This window comes from Nesoenas mayeri (assembly GCF_963082525.1).
Source record: "Nesoenas mayeri genome assembly, chromosome: 12".
NCBI classification, from domain to species: Eukaryota; Metazoa; Chordata; class Aves; order Columbiformes; family Columbidae; genus Nesoenas; species Nesoenas mayeri.
Window position 1 is genome coordinate 4,355,046 of NC_137547.1, and position 21,978 is coordinate 4,377,023.

The 21,978-nt window shown below is 42.1% G+C and overlaps 1 protein-coding gene across 1 annotated transcript; it reads right to left on the reverse strand.

The window, feature by feature from the left end:
- Positions 1–13,851: 13,851 nt before the first annotated feature.
- Positions 13,852–19,109, reverse strand: SNX20 (sorting nexin 20; the record flags this gene model as incomplete). The annotated part of the gene is made up of 3 exons (XM_080352299.1): positions 13,852–14,655; positions 17,149–17,300; positions 18,944–19,109. 3 exons carry the CDS (start codon positions 19,107–19,109, stop codon positions 13,987–13,989), a joined length of 987 nt encoding a protein of 328 aa, XP_080208425.1. The 3' UTR covers positions 13,852–13,986.
- Positions 19,110–21,978: the final 2,869 nt, after the last annotated feature.

Genomic DNA, 21,978 nt, shown 5'->3' on the forward strand with positions numbered 1-21,978 from the left:
GGGGTATCTGTCTGTTTGTGGAGCTCCATTCTCCCTTAGGCTACTTCCTTGGCTTAATCCCACCCCTGTCAGGCCTAGAAACACTTATTTTTTTCCTCATTTAAGATTCCAGAGGCCCTTCATATTTAATATTAGTATAAAGGGGAAACAGAGCCCCAGGAGAAAGATCAGAGTTTCTGTTCTGTTGAGGCATCAGAGTCATTCTTCCCTTAATGAAGAGGAACAGCAGGATGGATAAAAACCAACGACTTAAAAAATAAATTGGGTTTTTAATTTAAGTTAAAAAAAAATGTTTCGTGAGTAAAACTATTTAAAATTAAGGTTTAAACCTATATCAAGTCAAATTTATTCTGATGTATTAAATCATTCAAGGTTTAAAGAAAAAAAAAATCCCAAAATACATGTTGCTGGCAAGATTTTCACATTGGGCCAGTGAGTCACTACTCATTAGCAGTGAAGGAAAAGTAGTTATCTAGGTTCTATTTACTCACTTAATTTCATTCAGTGACTGAAGTCAACCAAAATAAAACAGAGGTATTTGTTTTTGCTTTGTACTCTTCAGTTATTTTCCTAAAAAGATACCTATATTACATTTTTTCCTTGGAATTAAATGTACCCACTCTGCTATATGTGGCACTCAGCACTGAGTCTCTGTAAAAGCAGGACGCCCACTTTCCTCTACCACCTATGGTTAAAAATGAAGAGTAAGATGAGACCTAATAGTTTTAAAATCTTGAACGACTCGATTGTCAGAAACAACCATTGCAAGTCGCTTTAATAAGCTTTCCTTTGTTGATTAAAATAATTAGTTTGAAGAGCAAAATACATTTTGATAACTTTACATTTCCCACTTGAGAACTCATGCATTAATTTGTACTTCTCTTATAAATGTTGATTTATAATCTACATTTTTGTAGATTATTACCTTCTATGGTTGCTTTAAAAAGTGCCTATAGTTAAAAAAATATGTATGCAGACATAATAAAATGGCTACACTCAGTCATAAATCAACATATTTTAAAAGTTAGCAGATGGAGATAATCAGTCTCTTTTTAGGAAAAAAAACCTGAGAAGTATCGATGCAAAATAAGACAAGGAAAAGCCAAGTTTTCTGCTTGCGGACTTGAAGGTCATGGTTCTCTACCAGGCTGTTCTGCTCCAAGTGTTCAAATAACCTGCTAAAAAGCCCCCAGGTCCAGCTCATCAGGGCTCAATGTACAATAAGCCAAGCAGGTGTGATTGCACAGGTTGTTCACAGGTCAAATCCCAGGGCTCCCCCCTTTTGGTATAACTGGATCAGTCCTGAAAACAAGAGCCCGTTCTCCAGACACCCGCATGAAAGAGGTGTCGGGGGAGCATGTGTGGGGTTGGGAGGCGATGAGCTTGTCCTTTGATTTGCGTGCAGCTTCTTTTTTGCTATTTAACTCCAAGAACTGAGACCGCCTGTCCTACCTGAGCAAGACACCCACCTATTCGCATTTGACCTTTGTCTGGGTTGGAGAAAACATGCAGGAGCAGCCCCTGCGGATGAGATTCTGATCGGCAAATGTGCAGGAGCAAATTAGAAACAGGAACTGGAAGAGGAATTTGCTCAGAAGGCTGAGCAGCTTTTCACAGCACAAATCAAAATCTTGCCACTTGTTTGGGACTGGTCTCAATGCGCACACGCTGCATTTGATCCGCGGGGTTTATTCCAGTTGTTTTCAGTGTAAATGGAAACATGTCCATGATGTGCTAACTGAGGATGTGCTAACTGCCCACAGTCCGTGCCAGAATGAGGGCCTTTGCACAATTCACTTTGAAGCTGAAAAGGGTTTTGTTCTGGCAGATCCTGAAAATAGTCATGTACACTGTCATTCAGCACTGAGGGGAAAGGCCTAATCTGGATTTGGATCCTGATTTTTAACACTGCTGTATCATGGGGTAAGGGGAAACCATATGTTACCTTTGCAGCATGTGCAATGTCGTGGTGGGGGAAGGAAAAGCAAATACTATTGCACAAAGAAGTGAAGCTCCACATCTGCGTACACAGTTGTTTCAGGATTTACCCCAAATACACATTATTGACAGGAGTAATATTTCACCTTACTCATCAATATCCTCTATTGTTTCTTTTGTAAAAGCTTTTTTCCCCCCTCCTTCCCCGCTCCCATCCCCCTGTTGTCTTTGTGCCTTGTATTTTTCCACACTTTATTTCCTAAAAGACTAGCAGGTTTGACGATGCATTGTGATTTCTTTTCTACAGGGCTTTATGAAGGGAGCTGGAGGCAGTTCTCATTAGTCTCACTGACATCTTTTATCACTTATCAGAGGAACAAGCAAACGGAGAGCAATTCCTTTGATCATGGCAAAAGTAGAAAGAGTATTAAAAACCCTATGAAGATTCACTAAGTAGAAAGTGGAAAAGACAGTCTGTGGCATGTTTCAAAGAAGTAACATGATTTAAAGTTGCCAGATTTGCTTGTATATATTAAAGAATTGTTAATGATGCTACATTTTACATGCATCCGTAGGTTTTTGGGATTTAAAAAAAAAAACAGGCAAAGGAGTTCTTAGGTAGAACAAACAGGTTAGATCAATTGTAAAAAAAATCTCTAAAAAGGTGAGCTGTGTCAGAGAGGAATTCCGTGATTTAATGAAAAATCTTGACAATAAAAATAAGGTTGTAACGCTGGCACAATGGATTGAAAAGGAAACTTACTCTCATGGGAGAATGTTAAAAAATCTTAAGAATTCCTTTTCTTTTGGAGGCATTCTATGGTGAATCAATGTGTGTTTGTGGAGGCTGCATATAGGAGCTGCAATGCTTGCAATTATCCATGTATGGCTGGCTAACTCTGACCTCAGGCTGCCGCTGCTGCTTCCTTCTATGGAAAAATAAGATTTTTCTCAGTGGTTCTGAGTACTGATTCACCTGCCATGATGCCCTCATGGTGTGCCTTGTGCTATTACCCTTCTCCCCACAGCTATCGAGCATTCTGTATTCTAGATCCACTGGTGCTTTTCTCTATGGATACAGCTCAGCTATCCACTGCCTAAAAATCCCTTTGCCATTTCTGCATGTCATCAGCTCTTATCTCAAAGCATCAGATTCAAATTGCCCTTGAAGGCTTTGTCTTAACTTGTGAAAATAGAGACCATAATTATTTGGATGTTTTCTTCCAGCATAGACTCTGTGCTGGCCTTGTCCCTGCAGTGTTTTTTACTGCCATAGCTCATTTTTAACTATGTTGGATTTGATTTGGATATGACGCAATGTAGTACACTTCTATAGTACCTTTTACACAAGCATCCCCAGAGCACTTTCTGATCAAGCTAAAATTAGCTCTGAACTACGTACAAATTCCTAAAAGACTAATTCAAAAAAAAAAGAAAGAAAAAAACCCCAAAACAACTGGTAAAGAGGAGGTGAAAATGTGTGCGCTCAGTTCAGAGTCAAAAGGGCAGAGGGGCAAGTTCTGCTGGTACACCGGAGTAAGAGAGAAGGAGCTAATTCAGTATATTGCTCTAACAATACTGAGCAGAATAAATTGCATAAATGCTGTAAGCGATGACCTGGAAGTGGCAGGTCGAGCAATACACAGGTGGGTTATCAGACCTCCCTCTATGGACACATTATTCTAATATTTGCTCCTTCTGATAAGGAACAAAGCCACACGAGACTTTGTGATACGTGGCCTCAGTCACCGACGAACAAGGAGACAGTGGGAGGAATAAACAAATAGCTCTGAGTGACGTGAATCACTACAAACTATTTTGCCAGAGCAAAGGGCTTGGAGATAAAGCAAACTCCGCTCGGTTTCTCAGATTTTGTGAGAAGCTGTCAGGAGGGACAGGCTGGCACAGGGTGACATGCTGAAGAAGGAGGCTGAGATCTTTTCCTAGACCCAGAGCTCTTAATGACAATCACAGTAGCATATGATCTCTTTCATTGCTGTCAGACTTTCTCTTTTTGATTATTTTCTTTTAAATAAATCAAATGTTTCTTTAAGGCAGTAGTTTGATCACCACCACTGCTCCTTCGTGGAAGAGGGTCTGAAGAGGCACCAGGTCTCAAGATTTCTGCCTGAGACAGGTGGTGATGGTCTGAACTAGCAAAAAGAGACCTGAGCATAGTTCAGTGCTCTCACTAATGCTCATGTATGTTTGTTAACCGCTCTGCCTGTACCGAAGCTGGTAGTCAGGCTGGTGGAAATCCACCTCGATGGCTTGTCCCTGTTGTTTCCAGAGCAGTGAGACAAAGGGCATCAGTATATTATGACGTGGCAACCTCAAATCCTGGCAACTGTGTGACCAGCGCAGCTGCTTGAGGATCATCTGCAGCAGGCAGGAAAGCCTGACATGGCAGTGAGCAAAAGGAAGAGAAATTTTATAGCTACATGATTGGGAAAGACAGTATTAGAAGCCTGGCATTTGTCACAAAGAACAATGAAAAACAAAAGCAGATTTTAAAATACGACTGTACAAGGACACATAAGCTCTTGTAACCACAGGTAATAGATTAAGCAAGCAAATGGCATTTTCTGTGGAGCTGTGGCTGCTAACACCTCCTGGCCCCAGACTGCAGCTGGAAACTTGCTGAGCCACACTGCGGTATCAGGAATCACACGGCAGGCACTGCTGGCAGCTTTATCCTAGGCTGAGCTTTCCAGATCTCTGAGGCTGTATGGGCTTTTGTGAAATTAAGAACTTTACCGAAACAGGAAGACAAAATGTGCAATACATTGTTCAGGAAATAAACCCCATCTGGGCCTGAGGAAAGACCAACAGTACAGGTCCATTAGGAAGCAAATCCTTCACACTGTGGTGAATCAGTTGTCAAACATGGTGATATCGAGGTGAAATGGTCTCTCAAGTACATTGGTTCCGATTTAGAGGCCTTTCCATAGCTAGTAAATCTGTATGTTTTGCTCTAGATATAATTGTAGTGTCTGAAGCAGAAAGAATGGGATGGGAAGGAGCAGGGAGGTCTGTGGAGCCACATGGTGACACTGTGAAACAGATGCAAAATAGCAGCCACAAATACATTCAGTGGAAAGACTGAACCTTTGGACTGACACACAAATAATCTGCCCAGCTCTACCATGTGTTTCCTCTGACCGTGATTAGCTGTGTAATTGTTCTTTGTCTTGGCATTCCACTTGTTGTTTGTTGATTGCATTTACTGCTGCCTCATCCTCTCTATTGTGAGCATCAGAGGCACGGGGCAGTGTGGCAGAAATAAGGAAAATGTACTGAGATGAGATACCGTGTCTCCCTCATGCTGCCTCCGTGCTCTGTCTCTTACCTTGGGTACTGCAGGGTTTTGGGGTGGCAGCAGCAGCCGAAGGCTGTTTCAGAGGACTCTGCTTTCCCAAAGGGAAATGAATTCCTTTCCTATACAAGTGACGTATATGGCAAATTAGGTCACTTATCACTAAGCTACTGCACAGCAGGACAAATCATCATTTTAAATACACTTAAAATGTAAGTACGTTTGAAATACATTCTGATGTAGTACAAGTCAAGCCTCTTAGAGTTGCTATGCGGCCCAGTCAGATGAACATGGAGCATAATAATCAAGGAACAAGTCAGGTTTACTGATGCTCGTGAAGACTCTATCATTTATACCGTTTACTTACAACCAAGTATCCTCATTGCTGTCTCCTCAGGATAAGAACAACATAAGTACATAAACCCAAACCAGTTCTTCCTGTCAGTCTCTCTGAGTTACTGTTTTTAGCTTAAAAATCTGCGTGACTCTCTGTTCTCCAGAGGAGATGGAATGAACAGAAACTTATGTCCTTCCTTTCCCAAAGCTCCCCAACATCAGCCTTAAAAATGCAGCCATTTGTTATGCAACTGACAGGCCATTTGTTTGCATCGTCCCCGCTTTCTTTTTTTCCCTTCATGATTCCCAAATAACAAACTTTTCCTCCTGGCTGTATGGTTTTTGAATCTCCTTTTTTGATCATCACGATTTAGTTTCATGGCAGACTTCATAATCTCACGGGCACCAGAGCCCTCTGCCAAGGTTTATGCAGATTTAAAGCCTGGATTAATCTGGCTCGGTATTTATAAAACGTTCTGAACATGTGAAGCCCTATAAAAGCACTTGTATTTATTACTGAGCCCATGAAGTCCACCCCCCTGCCAACTCAGCACACATTTAAGCTGCTGTTCTGGAGGTGAGCTGCAGAGACAGAAACAACCAAATCCATGTCTTGCCCTCACATTGTCTCTCTTTGCTGTCTTTCTGCCTCTCTTCTTCTTTTCCAGGATTTTTGTTAGAAACCGAATAGGAAGGACGGAGACCCCCCTCAAGGATTTCCCCTCCTGAGAGTTTTCTTTCAAAGACTTTGCCATTGTCTTCCCGCTTTTTGCTGCTGCTGGACTGCCCAGCTCCCTCACGCTGTTTCATAAGCACTTTTAAAAGCTGCCAGCCCCTGCAGAAACCTTTTGGGAAAAAACCTCTTGATGCAAGGGGAGGCTGCTTTCAAACTCCACTCTGCAGCTGGCACTCAGAGCGGGAGAAGCCGCTCTCCAAATCCAGACCATCCCAGCAACGTGACAAAAATCCCTAGCACAGCTCGGGGAGCTGTAACTCTGCGCTTGCCACATTTGCCCTGTTTTCCAGGGGCTGCTTCCCCTTCTCTGTGTTTTATTACTGACAGGAGATGACTGGCAAGTACAGTCCAGGCTTAGTCCTCATGTCTTCCTCTTCCATGTTATCAATAAGGGCGCAAAGCTCAAAATCAGATCTGTGTATGTATAGAGCTTAAGGTATATTTATGCCTTTATATAATTAAATTAATGGAGCCTTAAAATACTTCGTAGTAATTGGACTCAGAGCAGGATCAGCTCTCATTTTCACGTTTGGGAGTGCGGCGATCTAAAATGGAGTGGATAAACTTTCCCCGGCACCATTCAGAAGGCATTATGGTCCATTTATTTTTCCTTCCCTCCCCCCATTATTTGATAGTTCTTTTAAGAGTTGTGAGTTTTACTTGGTTCCTTTTGATCAGAAGGAAAAGGTACCGTAGGAACTGAGGCGCTGCAGTGGCTCTGGCTTTGAACTCACCAGGTCTAAAAGCCTGCGAGAACATTTTCTCTTTCAGCTTTCCAGCCAGCTCACAGAGCTGCCTGATAAAGGGCTCCGCTAAATTGTCCGGAAGGACACCTAGAAAGCCAGGCGCTGGTCTGAACTCAAAATGGAATTAATATATATATTTGGTTTAATAATTTTAAAATTTAAATGTTAGACTTTAGAGCAGATTTAAAAAAAAAAAAATCAAGTCATTAAATCTTTTTTGTTAAAAAAAAAGTTTATTTTCCAGTCACTTCAGCTTGTGGGGCCCCTGAGCTCCTGCAAATGCTGCAGCTCCATCTAGTGGCACTGAGGCCAGTTGTCAGGACAGAGACAGATCTTCTAGAATTGCTAGTAATGAAGAAAAATAATAGCATTTAAATTCCGTATTTTCAGTAAAATTCTTTAAGATTTCCTTTAGGTTATCTCAGTTAGAGTCTACTCTAGCGCTGGCTGGAATGAAACAACATTTAAATTACACTAGAGAGATTAATATATGAAAGTCCATCCAGGCTCTACAGGGAGATCTGGAGCTGAGGCCAATTGTCTGAGGTCCAACAAGGGCAAGTGCTGGGTCCTGCACTTGGGTCACAACAACCCCATGAACGCTGCAGGGGAGGAGCGGCTGGAAAGTGTCTGGTGGAAAAGGCCCTGGGGGTGTTGGTGACAGTGGCTGAACATGAGCCAGCGTGTGCCCAGGTGGCCAAGAGGCCACCAGCATCCTGGCTGGTACCAGCACTGGTGTGGCCAGCAGGCCCAGGGCAGTGACCGTCCCTGTGCTGGGACCTGGGGAGGAAAAGCCTCAAATCTTGGGGGCAGTTCTGGGTCCCTCACACCAAGAAAGGCCTTGAGGTGCTGGAGCGAGTGGAGAGAAGGGAACGGAGCTGGTGAGGGGCTGGAGCACAAGTGTGATGGAGCGGCTGAGGGACCTGGGGGGTTCAGCTGGAGAACAGGAGCTGAGGGGAGACCTTCTGATCTCTGAACTGCCTGAAAGGAGCTTGGAGCCAGGGGGGTCAGGCTCTGCTCCCCAGGAACAAGCGCCAGGAGCAGAGGAAACGGCCTCAAGTTGCGCCAGGGGAGGTTGAGGTTGGATTTAGGAACAATTTGTTCCCCAAAGGGCTGTGGGGCATTGGAACAGGCTGCCCAGGGCAGTGCTGGAGTCACCATCACTGGGGGGGTTAAAAGGTGCACAGACAAGGTTCTCAGGACGCGGGTTATTGCCAGGGGTGGGTTTTGGCTGGACCTGATCTTGAGGGTCTGTTCCAACCCAAATGATTCTATTCTACTTCTCTTCAGTATTTTTCTTGCCTCTGTAGCCACAGACTTACAGATATATTCCTATTCTTAACAAAAAAAGTAGTATGTTTATGTAAGTACATATAATGATGTGGTACTTGTAAAAGTAGCTTTGATCCAAATTTCTTAAAACACTTGGCAAACATTTATTAAGCATCAAAACATTCAAATTTTTTTGCTCTACCCGCTCATCAATCCATTTGTCCATCCACCCATCCATCGTGCATTGTGATTGTGCACATGTTTATATAGACAGTAGACCCTATTCTGCTCTCAATTACATTATAACTTAATATATTTCAGTGTAGTTACTCTCAGCTCTCACTGGTCTGACATGAAAATTAGTGTCTTGTGTATCTGTATGTAGAGCAAACATATACTCACAAAGTGTGATGAACATATGTTGTAATGTGATCTTAATGTAAATAGGTTGGTTCTTTGGGGTTCTCACCTCATCCAGATGGGAATTGACATTCAGTATTTTACACCATTACAACTGTGTTTGGTTTTTCAACACATCTTGCTCCGTCCTTTGATCTAACCAGAAAATAAACATTCTTGATTTGATTTGCTCAGCTGCTGTCGGAGCCACAAAACCGAGATTTCATCTTGTGTCCTGAACTCGACTCCCATGCTGCTTGTACAAATCTGTTGAATTCAATAAATGTATTTAGCCTTATTAAGATTCAGGAAAGCAAATATTATCCTCCAGTGATGCAGCAGATAACAGGAGTTAATAACAAGTCTGTGATAAAGATCACAGGATTCCCTGTAAACAAGATGCTGCATTGCACCGAGAGCATCTTGTCTGCATATGTTTCATAAGTAACTAGGCATCCTCATGGGCTTCTTTAGTTATTTTAGAAAGTTGTGTAAACAGTATTATCTACTTAATGCCCCAAATGATATAATAATTGATATGGAAATGGGGCAAAGCTCAATAGATCGTAATGCAACTCTCCATGGACTCTGGGAGATGATCTGCCCAGATTTTATTTAAATTTTCTTCTAGCTTGTATGTATGCAGCCTGTGGTTTGTTAGACACACTAGGCAGATGTTGGTTGGACAATATTTTATTTGTTGGGCCTTTTTCTTCTGGAGAAAATTAATCATGACTTTATATTTGGATTGTTAACTGTTGTATATATGCTTCAGAGGTGTCAATGACAATGCGGAGAGTAAGATCATGCTGAACAGCTCTGCTGCATTGTGTGCTGTTGTTAAGAAAAGGGGATAATAAATTGCTAGCATATAAAGTACTCTCTGGTGGGTGCGTGATTCGTCTTGTTTACAGTACAAGAGCAGTGGAAAGAAATACCGGAGTTCTAAGAAATGCTTAAAACTGGAAAAGTGTATTTGAAAATATTTTTCTGTTCTTTCTTGTGGAAAATGATATTGAAGCCTTGAGATTTTTTTACATATTCTCAAAGTCTCTTACACAAGAGTTCCTGCTTTGTTATTTTTACAAAGTAGTGGTTAAAATATTTTCCCTATTCAACCACTTATTAGTTCTTCAAATATATGAATCAGTCAGACTTATTCAGCTGTTCTCTCTTCCATAGACATCCCATGCAGTTGTCTCAGGTGTATGATATCTGGCAAAAATGAAGCTGTGTTGTGGTTGTCCATGCAAGATGAACTTAACATGCAACTGCAACATGTCTCTGTGGTGGCAGTTGTGCTTAACTAGATCTGCAGCCGGTCAGTGTGGCCTCACTGAACCAGACTTTGGGAAAAATCACTTTTTTTATTTGTACCACAGTTCCCTCAGCTGTAAAATCGGGAAAATGATACACTGGAATGTATAAAATATAAGTAAAACATACTGAAGAAGGCAAAGCAATCTTGGTATTCAAAAGAACTCTGAGATTTGATTAGAGTGGGGCTTGTGGCATTGCCAGGAGCAGAGCCGGGGTCTCCACACATTGTCTGTTGACTCCAGCTGCCTTCCAGGTACAGAGATGAATGGCAATAACGCAAACAGGACAAATGCCAGCAACTGCTCATTTCCATTTATTTTACTAAACCAAGGGAGTTTTTTGTAAAGGCACACATTGTTTTGGGAGACGGGACATGGAGGAAATGGATTTATTTATAAAGCAGGCTTTTATCACTCAAATATTGTGCAGCAATCAAATGTGGAAGCAGGAACCACCTGCTTGCTTACGTTCCATTCTTGCATATGTGGTAGTGCAAGAGTTTTCTTCTTCCACTGCCTCACTGATGCAGCGCTGCTCACTCTTTTGGCCTGGCACCTGGAGAGGTGGGACGCGTGCTCTGGGGATAGCACACAAACCCCGTGGAGAGGACACAAGGATTTCACTCATCGTTTCTCCAATGGCTTCACAACAAGAGTTAAGGAAGGGCAACACATAAGCACGACAGGTAGATGTGGATGAAGATGTTCACTATTTCCTTTTTGAGCCATTCTTAAAACATTATTGACAGGAAAAGCAAGATGTGGTGGCAGGTGGAGAGCACCCATTTAATTTTTATACATCTTACAAAAAAAACCAGGGCAGATTTAATTCATAAATGGGGGTTCTGCAGCCACTACTGTATCCCTGTGCTGGGCAATGTTAATGGGGAAAGAGACTGAATTTTTTCCCAGCAGGAAGTCTGCCCAAGCTGGTGACACGTTTTAGCTGTGGGCAATGAAATTACACGGACAAGCAGAGGGAACCTGGTCCCTGCAGCCTGTCATTCCACCTGGAACACAGCAGGGCCAGGACGGGAGAAGGAACGCCATTCCTTTCTAGTTGAGGAAACGGGGACACAGAGGCAAAGGTACTTGTGCAAACTTCAGACCAAGCCCGTGGCAGAGCTCCAGGTGAAATCCAGGCCCCGTGGGTTCCTGTTTGTTCCCATCATCATATCAGCTTTCTCTTTGCAAGGGTTTTCAAAATCATTTCTGAAGAGATGAATAAATCCGAAGGTCATGGGCTCTGCATTTGTAGGAAGCGAATATGACACATGGATGGTTTGCTGGGGGAGAGGTTGAATTGTTGGGTGAGATTTTCATTTTGTTGTACTGTAATAGTGATAAAATCCCAAGCTGATTTTATGAAAGCACACCTGACCCTTTGATGACACATGCTGTGGGTTCTGCAGACTCACACGTGAAGGGAAGTCTCAGTGCAGCTGCAATTGAAATCAGCCCTTTGAGGGAGGCAGATGATCCGTTCTCCCTCTGAAGACACTGTGCCTGACTGATTGTCCCCGATGTCCCACTGAAAAGGCTCTCCATGGCAGAAGTTCTGTGTCGGGGGGAATTATCCAGCAGACACATTGTTCTTTCTTCACACCATTCCACTTATTTAGTTCATTTCCCCCCATAATAGAAGGAGACTGACCTCTGCTTTCTGGTGGACAGGGACAAAGTGACCTATTTTGCTGACAAAACTCTGCTAGTACATTGTACGGAAAAGAATTCTCAGAAGAAATTTGGCTTATATTAGCAAAACAGTGGGGGATTTTGGCACTGTTTATTTTTGTGCCTTTTGAATTATGTAATTCTTTCTCTTAGCCAAATAGCACCTCCTCACATTCCTCGTGTCCACTGCCATGCCAACAAAAATTGGTTAATTTTGGGTCGGTTAATCCTTCAGAGATGGAAAGTCACAGCATTACCACAAGGAAAGGTTCAGTAAAATCTCTCCGATGAGCCACTTTCCTGGTACTTGTCCTCGCCAGAGAGCCTGTACTTACGGACCTTCTAATCCCATATAGGGTAGAGGGTCTGTGACACAATCAGCTACTCATATACATCCCATAGGAACCTGAGGAGAACCCAAGGCAGCTGTGCCTGGGATGCTGGACACAGCGAGGGGGGGGAATTATTTTTGCCTGTTGTTTTGGTCTTTCACCAGGCGCTGCTGTGGAGACAGAGCAGCGTGATGGCCACACTTTCCTTCTGCCTTCATGCCAAGTCACCCGAGTCTGACACAGACCCCAGACACGCTTTCTTCTTCACCACTTCATTACTGATCCAGACACGACCCTCTAAGAAGGTGTTACCTTGGATCCATTTTAACTGTCCCACAATATGGTATGTTGTGGGAAGATTAGTCCCTAAGTCTCTTAATTAATTACTCTTAATTCTCTTACTTCTGGTATAACTAGAAAAAATAATGATTGTCAAATAACAAATAATCCACATATTTTGAGTTTAATGCCTAGCTGTTAATAGCTACTTAAAATATTAAATTTCCACCCTAGATGCTCCTATTGTTCTCTGTTTTTTTGCAGGCCGTCTTTCCTGTAACAATGCACAGCAATGTTTTTCAGGTTCAGTGCACTTTCAAGTAGCTGATTCTTTTATGTGTCTGGGTGGTAAGTTAATACAGTTATTCCTCATCTACAGACAGTGTCATTGTGGTGCATGTAGTGTCTGTACCTTGAGTACAGAAAGGATTCAACGGACTACGTTCAACAGAGGATAATGACCCATGCTCGCCTGACATGTGAATTATAATATTTATGAGGATTAATTTACTAGATTATTAAAATAAGTTTATAGGAGAGATAATAGAGTGGAGGGAAATTACAGAAGCTGGTAAATAGAGACTTTCCAGCTCTTAGGAAGCTTTCACAGGAGTGTTATGGCCAAGACAAGCTTAATATTTGTACAGGTGGGTTGGATCCCTGAAAGAATTAGCTGTAATATCGCAGTGTCACCAAGCTGGTATCTGCAGTGTGCCGGGCTGTCAAACTGCGGTAACGCCCGATTTATACAAACCTCTGACAGGCAACAGGGAAGCACATGCTGAACACTGGCTGTCTGTTAACCATGTGTCTCACAGCTTGATAATCAGAATTAAATGCTAGCATTAGATTAGCCAGATGTTCTCCTCAACAGCACCCCTCTGTGGTTCCTTCCATTCTGTATATAGCGCACACAGTCCGAATTTCCTACCCTGGTCAGAGCTGTACTTAAAGATCACCCCAAACAAGAATGTGCCTTTAACGCAAGTCATAAAACTCTATCAGCTACAAAAGGGAAACGAAGCATATTCCCTCATCTCTGATGGTTGTCACTTGCATGTTTTCCTCGTACCCAAGCTGGCTGTAAACCTTCCCCCCGCGTCCTCCCGTCCCCGGCAGTTGTGGGAACAGGACCAATCCCATCGTCCTCCGAAGTGGCAAGTGCTGTCTGACCAGGAGGGAAAAACCACATTCCGTGCCTGAAGATGCATCCTTTAGATTGCATCGACTGAGAAGGTATTTCTCTCCTCGAAAGGAAGTAGTTTCCACATGAGCGAGCGATGCCTCTGAGTCTGCACATTCTTCAGTGCTTTATTCATTGTATTTTCCCATCCTGACTTTTCACATGAAATGGGCTACATTCAAAACAAGCAAATCATAAATGATTTTCTGTTACATATTTCCTTCCAAAAACCTTAAGAAGCTTAGGCGCGCCTCATATCTGTAGAGTAAATATAATATTTTCCAGCATAAATGTTAATGCCCTTTTTAAACATGACAGATATTTGATTTAATTTTTTTCTATTAACATAAAGTTATTTTAGGCAAGGAGCTAATTTCCAGTTCTTACTCTTTCAAAAGTTTTTGTTCAGGAAAAGGAGTTGAGATCTTTGCTCTTTAAAGAAGATGTTCCTTGTGTTCATTGTACGTACTCCCGAACTGCAAGTTCTTTCAGCGTAAAAACCCGTACGGGGTCTTTTTTTGCCTTCCATTCTTCCAGTTTTTCTTGCAGAGACAGAAAATCCTTGCCCAGTTCATACGCCAAAGCGATCATTGTTTCTAGCAGCGGAATGTAATACCTGTGGCTGGTGTGCACCTGAAGGCGGGACAGAGCTTTTTCTCCGTATTCAAAGGCACTCGCGTGGTTCTCCAGGTCCTTGTGACACACCACGATGGCACAGAGGGTCGGGACGATGGACACAGGGTTGCCTGTCGTCAGCCTTTCCTGCAGCCCAATGACTTCGGAGAGGATCTCCAAAGCCCTGGTGTACTGGCCACCCCGCAGGCAGCCGTACGCCTCCCGAAGCTCCGGCCTTGTTAAAAAGTCAATGAATTTTTTTGATCTCCGGATATACTTCATTGAATAGAGGAGCCTCAGGTAGTCCTTGAAGGCTAACTTTCTCTCATTGATTATTTCTTCTGTGAAGTTCCCTGTGAGGGTTTTTTTGGGAAAGGTCACGTCTTCCATTTCTTCACTGAACTCCTCCAGCAGATTCCTGTGCAGTTTCTCAAAATCGGAATAGCGCCGTTCAATTATGGACTTGTTGCTGTCAAAACTCCCTGTTTGCAAGACGATGATTTTATACATCTAAACACAATAAAAGAAAAAAATAAGCATGAGATGGACCATTCTAGCCCCAGCACAATCAGATTTTGTCTGTTATTGCTTTGAAAAAAGACTTTGTGCTTGTATATTCCACCAGCCCAAACCTTCCTGCACCAATTTTATGTCTTTAATCTTGTATATTCCTATGGTTTATAGCAGTGCTTCTAAATCAGTTGCACCTATGGTGGTGCAACCATCAAATTAATAATTCCCACCTCCTATTGTTTTGTACTTTTGCCACCAGACGTAGCATGGAGATAAATTGTAGATAAACACGGCACGAACAGATCCCATCATGCAAGGTGCTGGGAGTGGTGAACTAGCAGCAGGCTGGAGCACATAAAATCACTTACAAAGCATTTCTGTAGCTGTACTTTGTTTGTAACAGCCGTGATTAGGGCAATAAATCATCTTCAGTGAACTGAATAGATTTCCCAGACTTAATATTGCATGTAATCTATTTTACATTGGTCGTAGTACTCAGAAATGTTGTCTGTATCAGACCTTTCCAGGAATTTGGGGGTGTTATTGATGCTGTGAAAGAAGAGGGAGTATTTGGCAGTAATAACTGGTGTGCACAAAAATAAGATGGAGCAACTCCAAAGCCTTTTTCCCCCTCTAAATCACTGTCCTGTTATTCAAACTTACTTGGCATATAAATAATCAAAAAAAAGTGACATTTGTACAAAAATCTGGTTGCTATCCAAAATCCTTCACTAACAGCCAACAGCAACGCTGTCCCACATGAACAGCACTCGGGGTTTGTCTTCCTCAGCTCTTCACTAGCCACAAAATCACCACTAGAAATGTGATATTAGACAAATAGCTGCAAAATAAAATAGTGCATTATGTGTTGTACAAATAGATTCTCTTCTGGTCCTGATCCAAGCACAAGGATGTTGAGGAAGGGCCAAATCCCTGATGGGCATAAACCAGTGGAGCTCCACTGGGGCCAGCTCAGTTGTGTCACCGGACACCAGCTGAGGACACAGGCTGTTGACCTTGCTGCCTTTCTAACAATGGCCACATTTCACATTCAATTTCACCCCGTTCCCATTGAATTGTGCAGGAGCTGGAGCAGTTTTACTCATACCAGTCGTCTTCTTCGCTGCTGTGCAAACCACCAGTAGCACTAGTGTCTGTCTGATCCTCTCCCTTGTTTTTCCTTAAAGAGAAATTCTCTCTTTTAATCTTCATAAATGATCTTTACAGGCACTCCTTGAAAGGTTTCTAAATTTGAGCTGACTTCTCTGATCTCCTTTCATTTGTAAGCTTGGGACATTTTCCTATACTTTGCCCTGCTCCCTGCTGAAAAGTGTATATGTGCCTCACCCAAAACAATCATAAGAGGAATTTTTTAGGCTATCATTTTATCAAGGGCAGCTGAGTGAATAATTTAAGAGTGCTCAGGTTTTGTTTTTTTAAAAAAAATTTGTGGTTTGTGCATGAAAAAGGGAAGAAATGTCATTTAATTATACTTAACTTTGTTATAATGTAAATCTCTTTGCCTAGGCATGTAATTTATGACTAAGTTTAACTACTTGCATGTGCACTAAATGATAGTCTTCTTCTCATACAGTTATACTAAAGTAATTTTTAACTATTCAACAAACTAAATACTGTTGAGCAAGAATGGCAGCAGCTAAGTAGGTGTGTATAGTGTACAACAAGCTCTTCGGACAGCGTCCAGAACATTTATCTGCTTCAAATTCTGCCAAGTTGTGTCACCCAGTGTCAGCAACACTCGTATGATTCTTTGCATTTTTCATCTACAGATCTCAGAGGTGGTTGCAAACAAGGAAAACTTCCCTATCTGAATTTGCCAGGGGTACGGAGAGAGACGTGCTGTAGATCAGTCCTCCTGAAGGCCAGGAGAACCAGAAACAAAAACTGTGTCAGTGCTGTGAGTAAAGACACAAAAATCAGACCCATTCTGTTCTTGCCCCTCATACTCATGTTTCACCTTAAAAATATGACAGGAATATGCCATCTAATGGAGCTCCAGGTAGGGAAGGGGAGCGATCGCAAGCGATGTAGCGGGGGGATGTCTGAGACTTTGTCAACATCAAAGAACGTCACACTTGTGCTAACACACGTCTCAGCCGTGGAGGTTACACAACAGCGGGCTGGCTCATGGGAACTGTAACCATATTGATGTTTTTATACTTGTGTGAATTTCCTTCGTGTTGACAATGCTCTGGGTGTTAAGGACACTCGAGCTGCTAATGCAGTTGATACCACTTTCCCACTGCGGCAGATTTTATGAACTGATTGTCAGAGGCTTTTTTTAGGGGCGGATTTCACCAGCTATGCCCATACAATCAGTGAGAACAGGTTCTACTCGGAATGATCACGGCTTCCAAACCTTGGCCCTCGGTAAGGCTTTCATGTACTGAGCCATGCTGTGCGCTCTGCGGACCCCCGTAGAGTGAAGAAAAATTAATGATCTTCTTACATATTAATTTCTTAGCTTACCACATATTTAGATAAGTGATGCTCTACAGTTCTGGTTGATGGGATTTCAAAAAGGAGTTTGACTTGTCTGCACTGCCGTTTTTCATTTCTCCAGTATTCCTGGAGCTCCTTCGTGGTCATTGAAGAGTTGGGACTTTGGGATGCATTGGAATCTAAAACAAATATATCCAGTATTTCAGATTACAGCCTTTGCATTTGGAAAGAAAACTCTCATGCATTTATTGTGAAAGGAAAGCCTAGAATTTCTGTTGCTGTAACAGCAAGACCTAAAGACTAACAAAATAAGTAATTTCACTGCTAATTAAGACAGGTCCAGATCCTTTGAGGAAAGCTATGGTGGTCTGAACATTTGAAAGACACCAAACTGGCTGCAAAATATAAAGTTATAGAAACAACACTGACAAGAAATATTGTACATCTGGGTTGTAACCTCAGGCACAGCCTGAGCAGGAAGGATACTTCACCATCCCAAAAGCAGCCCTTAGAAACACCAACTCCATCTTCTGAATGAGATGTTTCTCCAGGCTGTTTTATTGCTGAAAGGAGAACACAGTACAACACAGCTGCAAATTCAAATATATATTCAAATACTGACCCTATTCAAATATTGGGTTTGTGTAGTAACAGGTGAAAGCTGAGAAAACATGAATATCCTAACCTTAAAGGAGAAAACTGCATAACCAGCTCAGCCGAAGGAGGAATTCTCACACCTCTTTTTCTTTTGGAGCTGAACTGATGCCACAGTTCAGCTACAAATATTTTATACACCTGCCTCTCCCCCCCATAATTACACACACACAAACATATATATATGTGTGTGTGTGTGTGTGTGTGTGTAAAAAAATGCAGGACAGCTGGTTGAAGACTTTGCTTACAGGGGAATTTGCTACAGCTTTTCAAAAGGGTGATTTCTGTCTTTGAAATCTGACAAGAGTTTTCACGAGGAGGCACATAGGCTGGGAAAGTGGATTAAAAAAGATGGAATATTTGTATTTCAGTGGGCACACCGGTCCCAATTTCCAATCAATAACGGCTCTGTCAGTGCAGTCTGTCCGCAAAGTATCTAACATTAGGCCAACGGAGGTGGATGGCCACAAGTGAATAGGAAGATAACAGCTTGATGCAGGAACAGAATTGTAAAGACACCACGGTACTGCCTCAGTGGCCACTCTTTTATGAGTTCTTAATCATTTGGCCATACAGTTTCAATTATCAAGGCCCTTGGGGTTTGGCTCCATCTCTCCACAGCATATATTTCCTTAGAGAGGTGGCGTTTATGACATCTTTGCATGCTGAAAATCTTGATGAGATTACATGTATTTTGGATTATATATAACGTTTGATTTAATAACAGATGACAGCTATCTTAGGCATAGTAAAAGTTTGGTGCTGCCCTTTCATAAGGCGTGTGAGAGGATATTGCTGGATCGGCTTCAGTCTTGCTGTTCTTGCTGAGGCTGACGAGAAGTTCAGATTTGGTGATGTGCAGAAAGTGAAGCCCCGAGACAGGCCGTGTGGCGATCACTGTTGGTCACTGAGTGTCATTTAAACCTGGAATACGTTTTAAGCACAAGGGATTTGAAAGGAAAGCTCTGTATGTGTGTGTACACACACAATGGGGTGTGCAGCTGTTTCACTATTGCTGCATTATTGCTACAGGTTTAATCAAGGCTTATTTTCAGTAGAGCATAGCAGTGTAAATCTGGACTACTCCTGCAATAACTAAAGCAAAGTTTTTGATAGAAAAGATCAATGGCAGAAATAGCCACATGAATAACAAAATGATAGCACCAACCTTGCAGGTCTTCTTTTTCTGGGTTTTCTTTTCTCACTTGACATGCAATTTCAGCTTTGGGTTGATTTTGTTCTTCATCAGATGGGCTTGTGGTCGAAAATGTAGAAATTCTGCCTGCAGCTTCCAGGGGTTCCCTTTCTGCTGAGCACTGTGAGTCCTGGTCCATTCCGAGCTCTCGCTGAAAGGTTACCAAACAATATGACATTTCCTAGTAGCTTTAGAGCATCTAGTCTGGTCATATTTTTTATTGGCTTACCATTTTTCTCTGTGAATTTGTATGAGGGTACCCATAGTTTCATAAAAGCTAAGGTAATAAATAGGAGTATCTACATAGCTACCAGCAAAGGACCGTTCCCTTTACCATTACCACTGGAAGTGTGTGGATATCTTTTTGGCAGATAAAAATCAAACCTGAAAACCACAAGACATTATGTCAAATAAGATTAGATGGGGAACTCCATTCTTATCTATGAGAATTTTGTCACAAGCTTCAGTGGGGGCATTTTTTCCTCTGTGTATTTTGCTCTTGAACTTGCAAGTATGAGTTCAAATGAACTAAAAATCTTGGTGATAATTACGATAACTAGCAGCCTGGCTCTCCTATACCGCTACAATTTACTGTTCTCAACACTCCAAAACTTGCCATCTGTTTTTAATCGCAACCTGCAGGGCGATATCTAAAATAGTATAATACTTGTGTCTTATTCCATAGTTTTAAGTTCTCTCCAGAGAATTGTCTCTGTACTTTGAGAACAAAACAACTGAATCTGACAATAGCTAGGTGGAAGGAGAACTGAGTTTTCTAATTATTATACAGAAGCATTCTCCCTTTACTTGTCCTCTTAACCTCCATACTGTGTTTGTAGTAGCTCTGTATGCCTGTTCTGCTAGGACTATTTTACCATATACTGATAAAATACCTAACACAATATACTCCTATTCAATCTGCCAAAAACGTTTCCCTGCTACAAATGCAACAATAATGGCCAAGCAGTGGTTATTAAGCAATGAGGGGGTTTAGGACAGGGATGTTACCACATACAGTTTTGCCTCCACTTGTCTACCACAGTTATGCAATGCTGGTTATGGGGGTGAGGAAACTCCTTCTGCAGACCTATTGATTTCTGGCAAACTGCAAGGCTATAAAAAGAAAAGCAATTACTTTCCCCACAGGGAATAATGGAAGCGCAAACCACTTTTCTCTAACAGAAACCCTCCCTTTGCCTGGCTCGGGTAAGCAAGTACACACACGTTGTCACCCTCCTTACTAAGAGCATCACGGAAACCCCTGTTTTTGGACTTTGCACCAGGAGGTGAAAGTTCTCCCTGTTCTTCTGATCCTCCTTTCCTTCAGATCTGCTTTTTGAACATGAAGAGTACCCACCCACGGTCTGACTGCTCAGTCCTTTGAAAATCATGGTGGCTTATCCCAAAAGCATAAGCTTGCAAATATTTGGTTTTAATGTAAAGATGATCTCAAATACAGTAGATTAAATGAGGAATCTGAAGATGGCCAAACAAATCTAAGTGACAACATTTTTATTGGTTGGGAGTTGCTATAAACTTAGAAGTAAAATTGTATTTATATTCAAGATAGATATATTTATATATATATGTATAATTTTATATACATACAATATGTATATATATAAAAATACCACTTTAAAACATGCTTTCACAGAGAAACATAACACACTTGTAAACAGATGAATGCAGAAGTGAACATTATGATACGCAAGTCTTCAGCCTTGAAAACTATCTATACTTCATATAAACAGTTTCACTTTCACGGCTAAAAATAATTGTGAGTTCTTTAAACTGAGCCACTTTTTATTTTTATGTATTTTTTTTTAAATCCACAATAATACAAAAAGCCCTGCAACAAACCACACAACTGGAGCGGCCACTCACCCTGGTGCGTTGCAGGGTAAAAGCTGCTCCGGCTGCTTCACTGAGCTGTGCCTGGAACCCAAAGCGCCCGAACACTCACCTGGATCTGCCAAAGAGCTTTTAGTTGCGGTGCATGTGGGGTCTGTACAAAGTCACCAAAAGCTTGCTTCTCATTTTCAATACGCGGAAAAAGACGTCTGTGTTTTCTGCGAGCAGGCACGTTGTGTGTTTTACAACGAGGAAGGAAGAAGCCTTGATCAAATCAGGCTTCCCCCACCCACTGGTGATTACGCACCCGATTTCCGACATGCCCGAGCAGCCCCCGCGCTTCTGGGGGCCAGGGGTGACCTCGGGTCTGCAGCCCCCGAGTTACACCATCACTGACAACTCGGCGCGGATTGCTCAAACCCAACGGCCACACTGAGCAAACGAGAGCTCAGGGGAAAAAAGAGCCAAATATGTAAATGTACTTATGTGGAAAAACATGCCCCTGGGGACATCTTTAAAATACAGACTTAACATCCAGTTCAGAAAAGCAAATGCGGATCGTACCGCAATAAATAGCCTCACTCCATGTGAACTCTCGCTTCTGACAGAAATCCCAATTCCGCACAGTGCTTAAACATATGATTAATTTCAAATATGTGCTTAATTAAAGTTCAAAAAGGAGCATTATCATTTCTGACATGACTGCTAAACTTGAAATGGGCTTATGTGTGTGTCTAAAATTAATCCTTAGTGCTTAAATTCTTTGTTGAATCAAGGACAAAGTGAATAAGAATGACGCATTTATCCACATGTCCTTTGGCCCAGGTGCTTCCTTTTGCAGTTCACTTCACTTTGGAAAGTTGCTTTACAGCATCAGAACAGCTATTTCTGGGGTAAATAATATGGCCTCTATCTTTTTTTAGTAGTGTAAGTTCCCCCATTGCCAAAGCCCACTCGCTGAAACACCAAGCGATTTTAATGCAGCGCAAGTGTGGGCGGCAAACATCCAAGGGACCACATGGATCCTGCACTGCACATTCCTCTAGAACAAACAATTGAAAATCATGTAAAACCAGGGCCATAAACTGGCAATGCCTCTCTTCTGCTTTATTTGCAATGTAAAACAATGCCAGCTTTAACTTGGACTCAGTCTAACT